Raw genomic sequence first — 13071 nt, 5'->3', positions numbered from 1 at the left:
CCTCATTTCACTTGTCAAATTAGCCATTTGGGCAAATCACTATCAGACACCAAAGAACAACAGCAGCTTCATGTGACAAGGATCCCCAGAGATGTCAGCATTGTAACATGAGCCGCTGTCACCCCGTGGCATATGGGGAGGTCCAAGCTGGGGGCCTTGGGGGCTCTTTGGCTGTGGCGTAAGGCACCTCTGTGGTCGGGACAGAGGGCTTTGTGTCATTTCCCACCCTCTCTGGGTGAACCTGGAGAATTTCAAGCTCACAGAGCCCTCTGGTGCAGACTTCCTGTGCTTCACCCCCATCCTCTTCCATTTCCGGTGGCTTCCTCTCCCTCGGCTGCAGCTCCCTGAGAAATCTCTTAGCAGACCCCTGATAAAAAATGGCAGCACTTCCTCCTGGGAGGGAGCACTTTCAAATCCAACCTACCCTTTGTACGTTATGCTTTTAAAATGCCTCTGGGGTTTTCAACAACAGCTTGGTTTTGTCTTGCTTTAAAGCAAACCTCATTAAATGAGCAGCTTTGGTTTGGTCTGCTTTTTGATCGCCTGCGAGCTCAGCTGTCAACTGCAGGCACCAGACCTGGGGAGTGATATCCTGGCTCCTGCCTGCACCGGGAGCTGGTCCCCTGCTCCTGAGATGCGCTTTCCTATTCCTGGATAATCAAGAGCAAACTGCATTTCCTTGGAAATGTGTCCTTTGATACCGACCTGTGGTGCACTCGCTTTTAAGATGTTGTCCATGAATCTAGAGGACAGCCTTGTCTCATTTGAAACTTTTAAAGAGAATCCTGCTACTCAACACCTCCAGGCACAGGCGGGCGGCTGGACCTCACTCTTGGTCTTACTGGTGCACAGAAGCCCTGAGGGCTTAAGGTTTGCATTTGGCAGCTGTGAGAGCTATTTTGGGAGTTCCAACTCTGGGCTCAGCACACATAACATTTCACTTCTTGGGCCCTGGCTGTCTGCGAGCTGTGCTGGCCATCCATCTCTGTCAGGACTTGTCCCTTGCTTCTTCATGAACAGAGCTATTAAAACCCTCTCATCTGATCTAGCCAACTTTGGGAGGGCCTGAGCCCCAACCTGCCTTTGCTCCTGCCCTGTCCTTATTGGCTACACTTTGAAAGTCAGAAACATCCACCCTGGTGTGCCTCAGTCCGTCTTGGTGGCTTAGGGTTAGTCCTTGGGCTCTGGTGCCCCCTAGACCCAATGGTGGTCTTGCTCTCTGTGGTTCTAAGCTATCAGGCATCCGTGAGCTATTATGGAGATCGGCTTGGTCAGAGGGGTCTCAACTACTGGTGGGGGACTACTTTTTGAAATCTTGAATTATTTTTTAAAATTTTTTATTTGTTCTAATTAATATACATGACAGTGGAATGTTTTTTGACACATCATACATGGAATATAATTTCTCATTCGTCCGGTTGTACATGATGTAGAGTTACACAGATCATATAATCATATATGCACATAGGGTAATAATGATCTATTCATTCTACTAGACTTCCTACCCCCATATTCCCTCCCCTCCCTCCACTCTTCTCTGTTTAGTCCAAAATACCACTATCTCTCCCGCCTCGACTTATTATGAATTAGCATCTGCATATCAGAGAACACCTTTGGCCTCTGGTTCTTTGGGATTGGCTTATTTTGCTTACCATAATAGTCTCCAGTTTCATCCATTTCCTGGAAAATGCCATAATTTCATTCTTTTTTAAGGCTGAGTAATATTTCCACTGTGTATATATAACACAATTTCTTTTTTCCTTCATCTGTTAAAGGGCACCTAGGTTGGTTCCATAGCTTAGCTATTATGAATTTTTGAGCAGCTATAAATATTGATGTGGCTGTGTCCCTGTAGTATGCTGATTTTAAGTCCTTTGGTATGCCAAGCTGTGGGATAGCTGGGTCAAATGGTGGTTCCATTCCAGGTTTTCTGAAGAATCTCCACACTGTTTTCCATAGTCGTTGCACTAATTTGCAGTCCCACAGCAACGTATGAGTGTGCCCTTTCCCCCACATCCTCACCAGAATTTTTTGTTGCTTGTATTCTTGATAATTGTGCAGGACCCCTTTCTGAACATCCATCCTGTTTCCAGGGCAACCTTACAGGGCAGCAAGGTTGGTGATGTCCCACCCACATGGGTTTCACTCCCTGTTCTGCCCCTTGTTTTTGCTGTGACCTTGGACCATTTACTCCAGTTTGCTTGGCCATACAATGGGTGCAAGTAGATTTTGCCTGCAGAGCTGTGGTGAGGAGAAATGAAAAAATGTTTAGAAGGACCCGAGCCCAGGCAGAGACCAGGTACCCCAGCAAGGACGGTGTTCGTCCCTGAAGAGTTTGGACCCAGCTCTTGGCTTTAATGGTGATATCACCGGTGGGCTCTGAGCCAAGGTGAATTCTGTGGAATAGAAGGGTTTAGTTTTGTGCTTTAAAAAACATTTTACTGGAATGGAGTTTTTAGAACCAGAGAACACATCTGCTGAGTTCTTTTCTGCAAGATCATATTTATTAGAAGCAAATCCCAGAGTAGGGACTCCCATAACCCCTCGAAGCTAAGTAGTGCTCAGCTGGTAGCTGGGCCGAGGATGTCACTGAAAATGGTGGGGACCCACCACGGTTGCCTCCGGGGGTCTCCTTGGTTCTCCTGCACACAGCAGGCTCCGGCCAAGAGGTGCCAGAGCTTGGCTTGGTGAGGGCAAGAATAGCAATGTGACAGCCCCTCAGTGATTGTCCTTCCTTTTTGCCTTACTTGAAAGAAATTTTACTAGGAATCAAACAGATACTTCTCAACCAAAGAAATACAATCAGTCAACAAATATAGGAAAAAATGTTCAATGTATCTAGCAAATTAAAAAAATACAAATTAAAACTACACTGAGATTTCATCTCACTCCCTTTAGAATATTATCAAGAACACAAGTAACAATAAATGTCGGTGAGGATGTGGGGAAAAGGCACACTCATACACTGCTGGTGCCAGTATGGAAAGCAGTGTGGAGATTCCTCAGGAAACTTGGAATGGAGCCACCATTTGACCCAGTTATCCCACTCCTTAGCATGTACCCCAAAGACTTAAAGTCAGCATTCAATAGTAATGCAGCCACATCAATGTTTATAGCAGCTCAATTCACAACAGCTAAGCTATAGAACCAACCTAGGTGCCCTTCAACAGACCAATGGATAAAGAGAATGTGCTATCTATACACAACGGAATATTACTCAGTCACAAAGAAAAATGGAATAATGGCATTTGCTGGTAAATAGATGGAACTGGAGGGTATATCATGCTAAGTTAAATAAGTCAGTCCCCCCAAACCAAAGGCCGAATGTTCTCTCTGATATGTGGAAGCTAATGCAAAATACAGAGGAGGATAATAAAGTCTAGAAGACAGATCCAAGGAGTAGACAAACGGGAATGAAGGGAAGGGAGGGGAGATGGAATAGGGAAAGTCAGAGGAATGACCCTGACATAACTTTCCTATGTACATAGATGAACACACCACGGTGAATCTCACCATCTTGTACATCCACAAGACACTCATTAAAAAAAAAAAAATTATAAATACCAGAAAGACCAGTGAAGGGAAGCCGGTAGAGATGGGAGGAAATGAGGGGAAGGGGAAGTTCTGGGGACTGAATTAGAGCAAATTATGTTTCATGACTTTAATTATGTCGTAGTAAATTCCATGGTCATGTAAACTAAAAAGAGCCAGTAAAAATGCTAAAAAAAGAAAAAAGAAAGAAATTCTACACGGGTTTTGACTGACAGTGGGACGTGAAGGACTCCTTCCGCCCTCTCACAGGGACAAGGGCACAGCCAGCGGTGAGGGGGCCGCGCTGTGTGGCCCACAACGTGGCTGTGCGGGTGCCGTCTGCTCTAGTCGCTGAGGCCCAGGCCGCTGGTGCAGCCCAACAGGCCTCAGGGGAGGCGGCAGGGCACCCACCCAGATCCGCCCCCATCCTTAGGTTTGCCCAGTTTTGTCGGGGGGCTGCGGTGGGTCCACCACGAAGCTCCCCGCCCCCCACCCCGGGGGTCCCTTACCAGAGGGGCCCTGGGAGAGGCGCTGGCGCTGATGCAGTGAAGCTCTTGCTGGGCCCAGGGGAAGGCGCCCAAGAGACCTGACTCCATCAGGGGTGTGGTCGTGGGCCCTTCTGCCTCTGGACCCCAACATGGACCTGTGCTTGGCATCCTGAGGCCACCTTGAATCCCAAGGAGACTCTGAGGATGGGGAGGATGAGCTGGGATGGTGCAGCAGCATGGTAGAAAGACCATGGATTTAAATCTTTTTTTAATTTTAATTTTGAGATACTTGTACATTCATATTCAATTATAAAAAGTAAAAGAGAGAGAGAGAGAGAGAAATGATAGAGATACCCAAGTATCCTTGTCCCTGCTCACCCTTAATAACATCTTGCAAAAGTTGAGACCATCATCAGACCAGTGTCTTGACTTTGATGCAATTCAGATCCCTCATGGTGCACTTTAATTTTAATTTTTTGATACTGAATATTGAATCTAGGGGTGTTAACCACTGAGTCACATCCCCAACCCTTTTTATTTCTTATTTTGAGACAGGGTCTTGCTGAATTGCCTAGGGTCTCACTGAGTTGCTGAGGCTGGCCTCAAACTTGGCAATCCTCCTGCCTCAGCCTTCCAAGTTGCTGGAATTATAGGCATGAGCCACCACACCCGGCTTTTATGTTGCACTTTTATTGTCACACCCATCTGTCCCCAGCCCCTGTACTCTCTCAATCTCTGGGAACCACTGATCTGTTAGTCTGGACCTTGAGAAAGGAAGAACCTCATCCCAGCCCCATGTGCAATGAACTGGGATTGACTCACTGAGAGATACAAATTCTAGATTAAGCTACTTCATTAAAAAACAAGTGTCATAGTGAAAACTAACCCGTTAGTCAGAGAGCAGAAGTCCAAAAAAGGAGGTCAAAGGCTCACCATGATGTTAGAGTAGAGGGAAAACTAGTGAAGCTGGTTTCAAAGAAGCAGAAAATCTCAGTCAGGTTTGGAAAGCATCAGAGACCACTGCGTCCTTCTTCCTGAATCTCCCTCCCTCACAAGGGTGACCCTGGCTTTATGAGGTGCTTGGCTTTGTTTTTTCAGTGCTGGGGATTGAACCCAGGAATGCCTTACCCCTGAACTACATCCCCCTTTTTCTTTTCTATTTTGAAATAGGGCTTCAACCAAGTTTCTTAGGGTCTTGCTAAGTTGCTGGGTCTGGCCTCAAACTTGCAATCCTCCGGTCTCAGCCTCTACATCTCTGGGATTATGGGCGTGCATCACCACACCTGGCTTGTGAGGTGCTGTGGACTGTTTTTATGCTTTCCATAATGTATCTTAAACTATTTGGCTGCTACAAATACTCAGCTTACAACAATTTATTGCATCCTAAAGTCTGTGTCCGTGCCTTCTGGAGGTGACAGCATTTCCTTGGGGATTTCAGTTTTGATTCTCAGAGACAGCTTAGTGGCAACATGGAATTGGATGTTCAGGAATGTTCTAGAAACTTGATTGGACCATGCCAGGCTTGCTAGGACCACAGGAGAGCTCCCAAGCCTGTCTCAGGTGGCCGCTCACGCTGTGTTTCCCTTTCTAGGGGCTGGAGTCAGAGAAGACGTGTTTCTCATTTGGAAGGAGATGGAGGAGGCCTTCAGAACCCTGGCCCAGGTCCAGAGGCTGCTGGTCGATCTCCCCAAGTCCAGCACGGCCCAGACAGACTGCGGTGGGTGCCATTTATGTCACCTAGTGTGATGGAGTTGTAAATGTTAACAGTTGGGGTTGGGGGTTGTTTCCATGCTCCTAATGAGGAAAGTCCCTTGCTCAGCTTTGAGAAGCTGCTGGAAAGACAGCGTGTGCAGTGTGTGTGTGTGTGTGTGTGTGTGTGTGTGTGCGTGCATTTAAAAAAGAACCAGAGCTGCACAGCAGTTAAAGCCGTAACAACAGATGTTCCTGGAACTGATGCAAGGTGTGTACTGTCACAGGCCTCAGGGTAGAACTGGGCTCGATCTGCAGTGTGGACAAGTCAGGGTTCACAGCCACAGAGCAGGGTGGGGGGTGTTCACTGGATGGAAAATGACTAGGGGGAAGCCTCAGCGGTAAGGAGGATCATGGCTCAACTGCTCTAACAGGATTCTTGCTGAAGGCAAGCCTTGGTGATCCGACATCCCCCAGGGATGGGCAGGAGGAGGCTGTGAGAGATCAAGGGTGGGGGATTCTGGTCAGACTCCAGCTGGGGAAACCTGCGGTGGCATCTGCCTGTCATCCCAGTGACTCAGGAGGCTGAGGCAGGAGGATTGCGAATTCAAAGCCAGCCTCAGCAACTTAGCAAGCAGTGAAGCCATCATCGAGTTCTCCTCCATCCTCAAGGTACCTCCAAGAGCACATGCCTCTTGGCAGAGTCTCCCCTAGGCCAAGCTTGAGTTGGGCTCTTCTGCATCCTCTTTTCAATGAGGCCTCAACCTCTGGACTTCTGTGCTCATATTTGCATAGCTGGACTTTTTTTTTTTTTTTTTTTTTTTTTGATACTGGGGAGTGAACCCAGGGGTGCTGAACCACTGAGCCACATCCCCAGTTCTTTTTTTGTATTTTATTTAGAGACAGGGTCTCACTGAGTTGCTTAACACCTTGCCATTGAGGAGGCTGGCTTCCAACTAGCGATCCTCCGGCCTTAGCCTCCTGAGCCTCTGGGCATGTGCCACTGCACCAATTTGCAGTGCGATTGCTTTGCCAGGACCACCCCTGTGAGGATTCCAAAGGAGGAAACTGGGCAGGCTTGTTTAGAGGAGCAAATGACCCACTTGTAGGGTCACTACACCCAAGAACCCAGACAGTGAGTCCCCTGTCATTTGGACTACAGAAAATGAAGCAGACTCATGTGAACATCTCTGCCAGGCAGCGACGATGGCGATTCTGCTGCTGAGGTGCTTGTATGGGGAGCTTTATGGACTGAATCATGCCCCGTCCCATTTATGTTGACGCCCCAGATCCAACTGACTATTTTGGAGATCGGGCCTTTGGGAGTCAGTGAAGGCTCAAGGTGATCACAAGGGTGAGGCCCTAATCCGATAGCATTGGCATTTTCATAAGAAGAGGGACAGCCACCAGAGAGCTGTCTCCCTCCACAGGCACACAGATTAAGGGATATGCTGGGACATGGCTGGAAAGTCAGCCAGGAAGAACGGATTCAACAGAAAGCCAGCTAACAATGCTTTCATCATGAACTTTCAGCTCCCCAAACTGTGAGAAGACAAATTCTCATTGCCTAAGCCACCCAGCCTGTGACATTTTATTTATGGAAGCCCAAGCAGACTGTTGGAGGGAGTATTTAATTTCAGTGTAGTCAGGCCTAAGGGTTAACAGAAGAGTTTAGCTGCTACTTCTCAGGGATACAGAAGAGCTCTGGAGCTCTGAATTGGACAATGACCTACAATTGTCCTTTTGTTTCAATCTAAAATATACACCCCCCAAAAACCAAAGGCCAGAATAGCTCCAAGCAGATGTTTTCATGAACTTCTTTGAAGGTACTGTTTTAATTTTAATAGGAAGATCTCATCAGGACAGGTCCTCTGTTGGACAGTCATCAAGCTTTTGTGACCTCAGTTTGGCCCTGGTGGCTGCAGGTAGGGAGTCTGGCCCCCTTCTGTTCCTGCCCACAGCTCAGTGTCACTGACGCAATGTCTCAATTAGTCCATGACCCGGCTCTGATCCTGGGTCAAGAGCTTTAGGAAAGAAATAGAAAGAAAAAGGCTTAGAGCTCATCCAGACTCATTAATAGTGTTCGTTGTCATCAGCCTGAAAACTTGGCATAAGGTATGGGGCCATGGGTAGACCATGCTGGAGAGTCTTGCCTCAGTGATGGGGAATGATTAAACTTCAACTGAGTAGCATGCTGGACACTCCTAAGAAAGCATCCAAGCAAAGCGTAAAGAAGAAATTGTTTCGAGGTGACATAACTGCAGCTCACAACAGAGTTCAAGATTGATAGATAGGAGTACAGGACCATCTGGGACCCAGCAAGGCAAAGTTCACAATTGGCATTCAAGCCAAGGTTACCAGGCATAAAAAAAGCAGAAAAATGTGGCCTTTAATAAGGAAAAAAAATCAACCAATTGAAACTGAGAGGTGGGACAGGTGGCATCTGAATCAGACCCTCCAGTGATCTCTCCTGACAGACACACCACGCAGAGCAGATGTTCATGCACCAAACAACCTACATAGGAGTGAAATAAATCAGGTACAAGCCCAGAGGGCCTGAGTTTGGTACAACAAAACAAGAAGATGTGTTGAAGAAGGCGGGGAGGAAAGAGTTGCTGCGTCCCCCACTCCCAACTCCAAATAGTCCAATGTAAAGAGACGCCTCCCACTTTGGGGAGGGAAGAGAAGTGACTCAGGCTTGAGACCGGAAACCCCGTGCCAGACCCACCATGGTAAAATCCAGTGCTGGGCGGAGCCCCATGCCCCTTACCCCCAAGCCAGGATCTGCGACTGACCACTGGAACTGGGAAGGGGGTTCAGCCAGGTGGCTGACTGTCTCCACCAGACCTCCTCCAAACTTGGGCAGCAGAGAAGGGAGCAGGACCCCACACAACTGGGGAACAGAACATGCAAGCTAGCACAGGGTTTTGTCTCTGGGCCTCTTGCTGGGAGTGGGCTGGTACCACTTCAAAATGTGAAATGGAACATCATCAAAAACTCAGAATGTGGGGAGAAATGGATGCCAGTGTAGCGTTTTCTTGTATATTGTGTTAGTTACCTTTGCACTGCTGTAACCAGTACCTGAGATACTCAAAAGGGGGAGAAGTTTATTCTAACTCAGAGTTTTGGAGGTACCAGCTTATGGGGTTGGCCCTGCTGGTTTGGGGTCTGTGGTAAGGAAGCACATCATGTTAGGAGCCTCGACTGAGGAGGCTGCTCTGTTCATGGCAGCTGTAAAGTAGAGAGAGAAATCAGGGGACAGGGTCCCATTTTCCCTATCAAGGACCCCCACCCCTACAGGGTCAGAAGACTTCCAAATAGGCCAACCTTGTGAAGGTCCCACCACCTCCCAGCAGTGCCTTGGGCTAGGAACCAAACCTTTACTACATGGGCCTTTGGCAGAAGCTCGTCCACACCATACCATATATTTTCCTTTGTTCTTTTGTTTGTTTCTATTCCTATCTTTACAATCATGTGAAGTTGCTATCATTTCAAATAGATTGTTAGAATCAAAAGTGTTTTTTGCACATTTGATGATAACCACAAAATAAAATCTATAATAGAAACATAAAAAAAAATAAATAAGGAATCAAAACACACTACCGGAGCAAATCACTTAACCACAAAGAAGAGGGAGGAAGAAAGAAAGTATTAAAAAAAACTAGAAAACAAGTTTTATAATAGCTATAGTGAGACTTTCCCTACAATATGACCTTAAATTTAAATGAAAGAAACTCTCCAATTTAAAGATGTAGAGATTCTGAATGGATTATAAAGAAAGATCCAACTATATTTTACTTACAAGAAACTCAACTTTGCTCCCTAGGACACACATAGATTGAAAGCAAAGGGGGATGGAATGAAATATTCCATGCAAATGGAATTCAAAAGAAAGAAGGAGTAGCCATACTCACATCAAATAAAATCAAAAGCAATAAAAAGATAAAGTCATCTAATAATAATGCTGAAAGTATCAATTTTGTAAGAGGAAATAGCAATTCTACATATATATGCACACAATACCTAAGGTGAATATCGACAGATCTAAAGAAAGATGCTGACTCCAGTATAATAATAATTTAGGACATTGATGCTCCACTTTCAGTAGTGAACAGGACATCAGAGCTGATAATCAAAAAAGCAACAGCAGAGTTAACTTGAACCCTAAACCAGATGGAATGAATTGATGTCTACACAACATTCTGTCCAACAGCTGTGAAAGACGCATTTCTCATCAGCACATGGAATGTTCTCCAGGACAGACCATGTTCTAGACTGCAGAACAAGTCTCAATAAATTTTAAAAAGTTGAAATCATATCAAGTGTGTTTTCTGACCACAATGCAGTAACGCTAGAAATCAGTAACAAAAGAAACTTTAAAAACTCCACAAGTCCATGGAAATTAAACAACTTATTTTTGAACAATCAGGGAACCAAGGAAAAAAATCAAGGAGGAGGTTTAAAAATTTCTTGAAATAAATGAAAAAGGAGACCCAACATACCCAATCCTATGTGATACAAAACGTAAGAGGGAAGTTTATATCAATCAATGCCTTCATGGAAAAAAAGGAGACTAAAATAAACTCCTAATCCTGAATCTCCAGGAACTAGAAAAACAAGAACAAATCAAACTCAAAATTAGCAGAAGGAAAGAAATAATAAAGGGTTAGAGCAGCAATAAATGAAATGGAGACAAAAAAATACAAAAGAACAATGCAATGGCGCTGGTTCTTTGAAAATGGACAAGCTCTATAAATGAAGAAAAGGAGAGAAAAGACTCAAATAAAGCAGAGATGATAGGGAGACATTATCACTGATACCACAGAGGTACAAAAGATCATGAGAGATTATTATGAGCAAGAATATACCAACAAATTTGATAACCTAGAAGAAATGGACAAATTCCTAGACATGCAACATTACCAAGACAGAGTCATGAAGAAATAGAAACCTGAAAAGACGAAAGCAAGCAAAAGATTGAATCCATAATGAAAAGTTTGCCCTCAAAGAAAATCAGACAGCTTCACTGCCAGATTCTACCAAACATTGAAAGAACTGACATCAATTCTCCTTAAGTTATTCAGAAAGAAGAAGAGGAAGGAGCTTTCCCAAATACCATCTGTGAGGCCAAAAGAAAAGGCCAATGACCTTGATATACATGGATGCAAAAATGTCCAACAAAATACAAGCAAACCAAATTGAATAGCACATTAAAAAGATTCCTTGCCATGATCAAGTGGATGCATCCCAGGGATGCAAGGATGTTTCAACATAAGCAAATCAATAAACATGGTGCACCACACAAGTAGAATGAAGGACAGTCATCTGGTTATTTCAACAGATGTAGAAAAGGCATTTGATAAAAGTCAACCTCCTTCATGATAAAACTCTGAGCATATTAGGTATAAAAGGAAGATAACTCAATATAATAAAGGCCATTCATGGGGGCTGGGGCTATAGGTCAGTGACAAAATGCTTGCTTAGCATGAGTGAGACTCTGGGTTCCATCCCCAGCATCATAAATACAATAAAAAAAAATTAAAAAGCCAGTAATCAACATTATACTGAATAAGGAAAAGTAGAAAACTTTCTAAAATCTGTGACAAGATATGGTTGACCACTTTCACCACTTTTAGTCAAAATAGTTCCTTGAAGTCCCAACCGGAACAGTCAAGCAAGAGAAAGGAAAGAAAGGGGTCAGGGAGAGAGAAAAGGCATCCGATTTGGAAAAGAAGTCAAATTGTCACTGTTTGAAGGTGACATCATCTTATATATATAGAAAATTTAAAACCTCCACTATAACAACATTAGAACTAATAGATGAATTCAGCAAAATTGCAGGATACAAAATTCAACCTACAAAAATCAGTAGAGTTGCTATATGCCAATAGTGAACTATCTGAAATAGAAATCAAGAAGGCAATCCCACTTACAATAGTTTATTTTTTAATAAATTTAAGGAAAGAGGTGAAAGATCTTAACCATGAAAGTTATAAAACATGGATGAAAGAATTTGAAGAGGATACAAAAAATGGAAAGATAGCTTATGTTCATGGATTGGAAGAATCAGTACTGTTAAAATGTCCGTCCTACCCAAAGCGATTTACAGATTCAACGCAATCCCTCTAATGCATCAATGACATTTTTCACAGAACTAGAAAAAAAGCAATTTATAAGGAATCAGAAAGAAAGCCTGCAATAGCCAAAGCCATCTGGAGCAAAACAAACAAAGCAGGAGCCATTACACTACCTGACTTCAAAACATGCTACAAAGCTGTTGTAATCAGAACAGCATGGCCACTGGCATAAAATAGATGAATGGAAGAGAAGAGAGAGCCCAGAAGCAAAACCATCACCAGCCAATTGGTTTTCCACCAAGATGCTCATAACACACCCTGGAGAAAGGTAATTCTTTCAAATGAATGGTGCCTGGAAAATGAGATATCCAGCTTCAGAGGAGTGAAACCAACCAGCCCTCTATTTATCACTTTAATATAAGACCTGAAACTGTGAAACTGCTAGAAGAAAACCCAGGGGAGTTGCTTCTGGACACTGGGATGGGCAAATGATATTTTGGACAATTCTCCAAAAGGACAGGAAACCAAAGCAAAAATGGACAAGTGGGATTAGAACAAATTAAAAAGTTTCTGCACAGGAAAGAAAACAATCAACCGGGGGCAGAGACAGCCTACTGAATGGGACATGTTTGAAAACTGTACGTCTGACAAGGGCTTGATAGCCAGAGTATCCAAGGAAATCTAAGATCTCAACAGCCAAAATAAAATAAAACAGCCCAGTTAAAAAATGGGCAATAGATCTAATTCATATTTCTCAGAATACGACACACAGATGGAAAACAGGTGTGTGAAAAAGTGCTCAACATCCCTAATCACCAGGGAAATGCCAGTCAACACCTCACTGAGCTGTCATCTCACCTGAGCAAGAACGACTGTTACAAAAGGGGAAAGGTAAAAAGTGCCCGGGAGAACATGGAGTAAAGGAAACCCTGGACACTGCTGGTGGGGAGATACATCAGCACATTCATTGTGGAACCAGGGTGGAGGTCCCCCCCAAATTAAGAATAGGGTGAGGATATGATCCAACAATCCCACCACTGGGTAGGTAGCCACCAGAAATGAAAAGCCAGTCAAAGGCACACTCGCACCTCCATATTTATTGCAGCACTATTCACAAGAGCCATGCAATGGAAACAACCCAGGTGTCTTTCAAGGGATGAATGCATGAAGAAAATGTGCTACTTAGACCTAATGGAATACTATTCAACCTTAAAAAGAATGGGATCCTATCCTTGTGGCCACATGGATGGAACTGGAGATGGCGATGTTAAGTGAAAGAAGCCAGG

At 44.4% G+C, this 13071-nt stretch overlaps 1 protein-coding gene across 5 annotated transcripts in view; it reads left to right on the top strand.

Moving 5' to 3' along the window:
• The window catches only part of Vwa3b (von Willebrand factor A domain containing 3B), a 191529-nt gene that overhangs the window by 51326 nt on the left and 127132 nt on the right, over nucleotides 1-13071 (top strand). For all 5 annotated transcript variants that reach the window (XM_071601860.1, XM_071601861.1, XM_027950669.2 and 2 more), the window contains one exon: nucleotides 5611-5736. In XM_071601860.1, coding sequence (XP_071457961.1) covers nucleotides 5611-5736 — 126 coding nt within the window. The remainder of the gene's footprint in view (nucleotides 1-5610; nucleotides 5737-13071) is intronic.

The sequence above is a fragment of the Marmota flaviventris genome, chromosome 14 (assembly GCF_047511675.1).
Source record: "Marmota flaviventris isolate mMarFla1 chromosome 14, mMarFla1.hap1, whole genome shotgun sequence".
Taxonomy (NCBI): domain Eukaryota; kingdom Metazoa; phylum Chordata; class Mammalia; order Rodentia; family Sciuridae; genus Marmota; species Marmota flaviventris.
The sequence above is the reverse complement of the archived record's forward strand: the minus strand, read 5'-3'. Positions and strand labels throughout refer to the sequence as shown.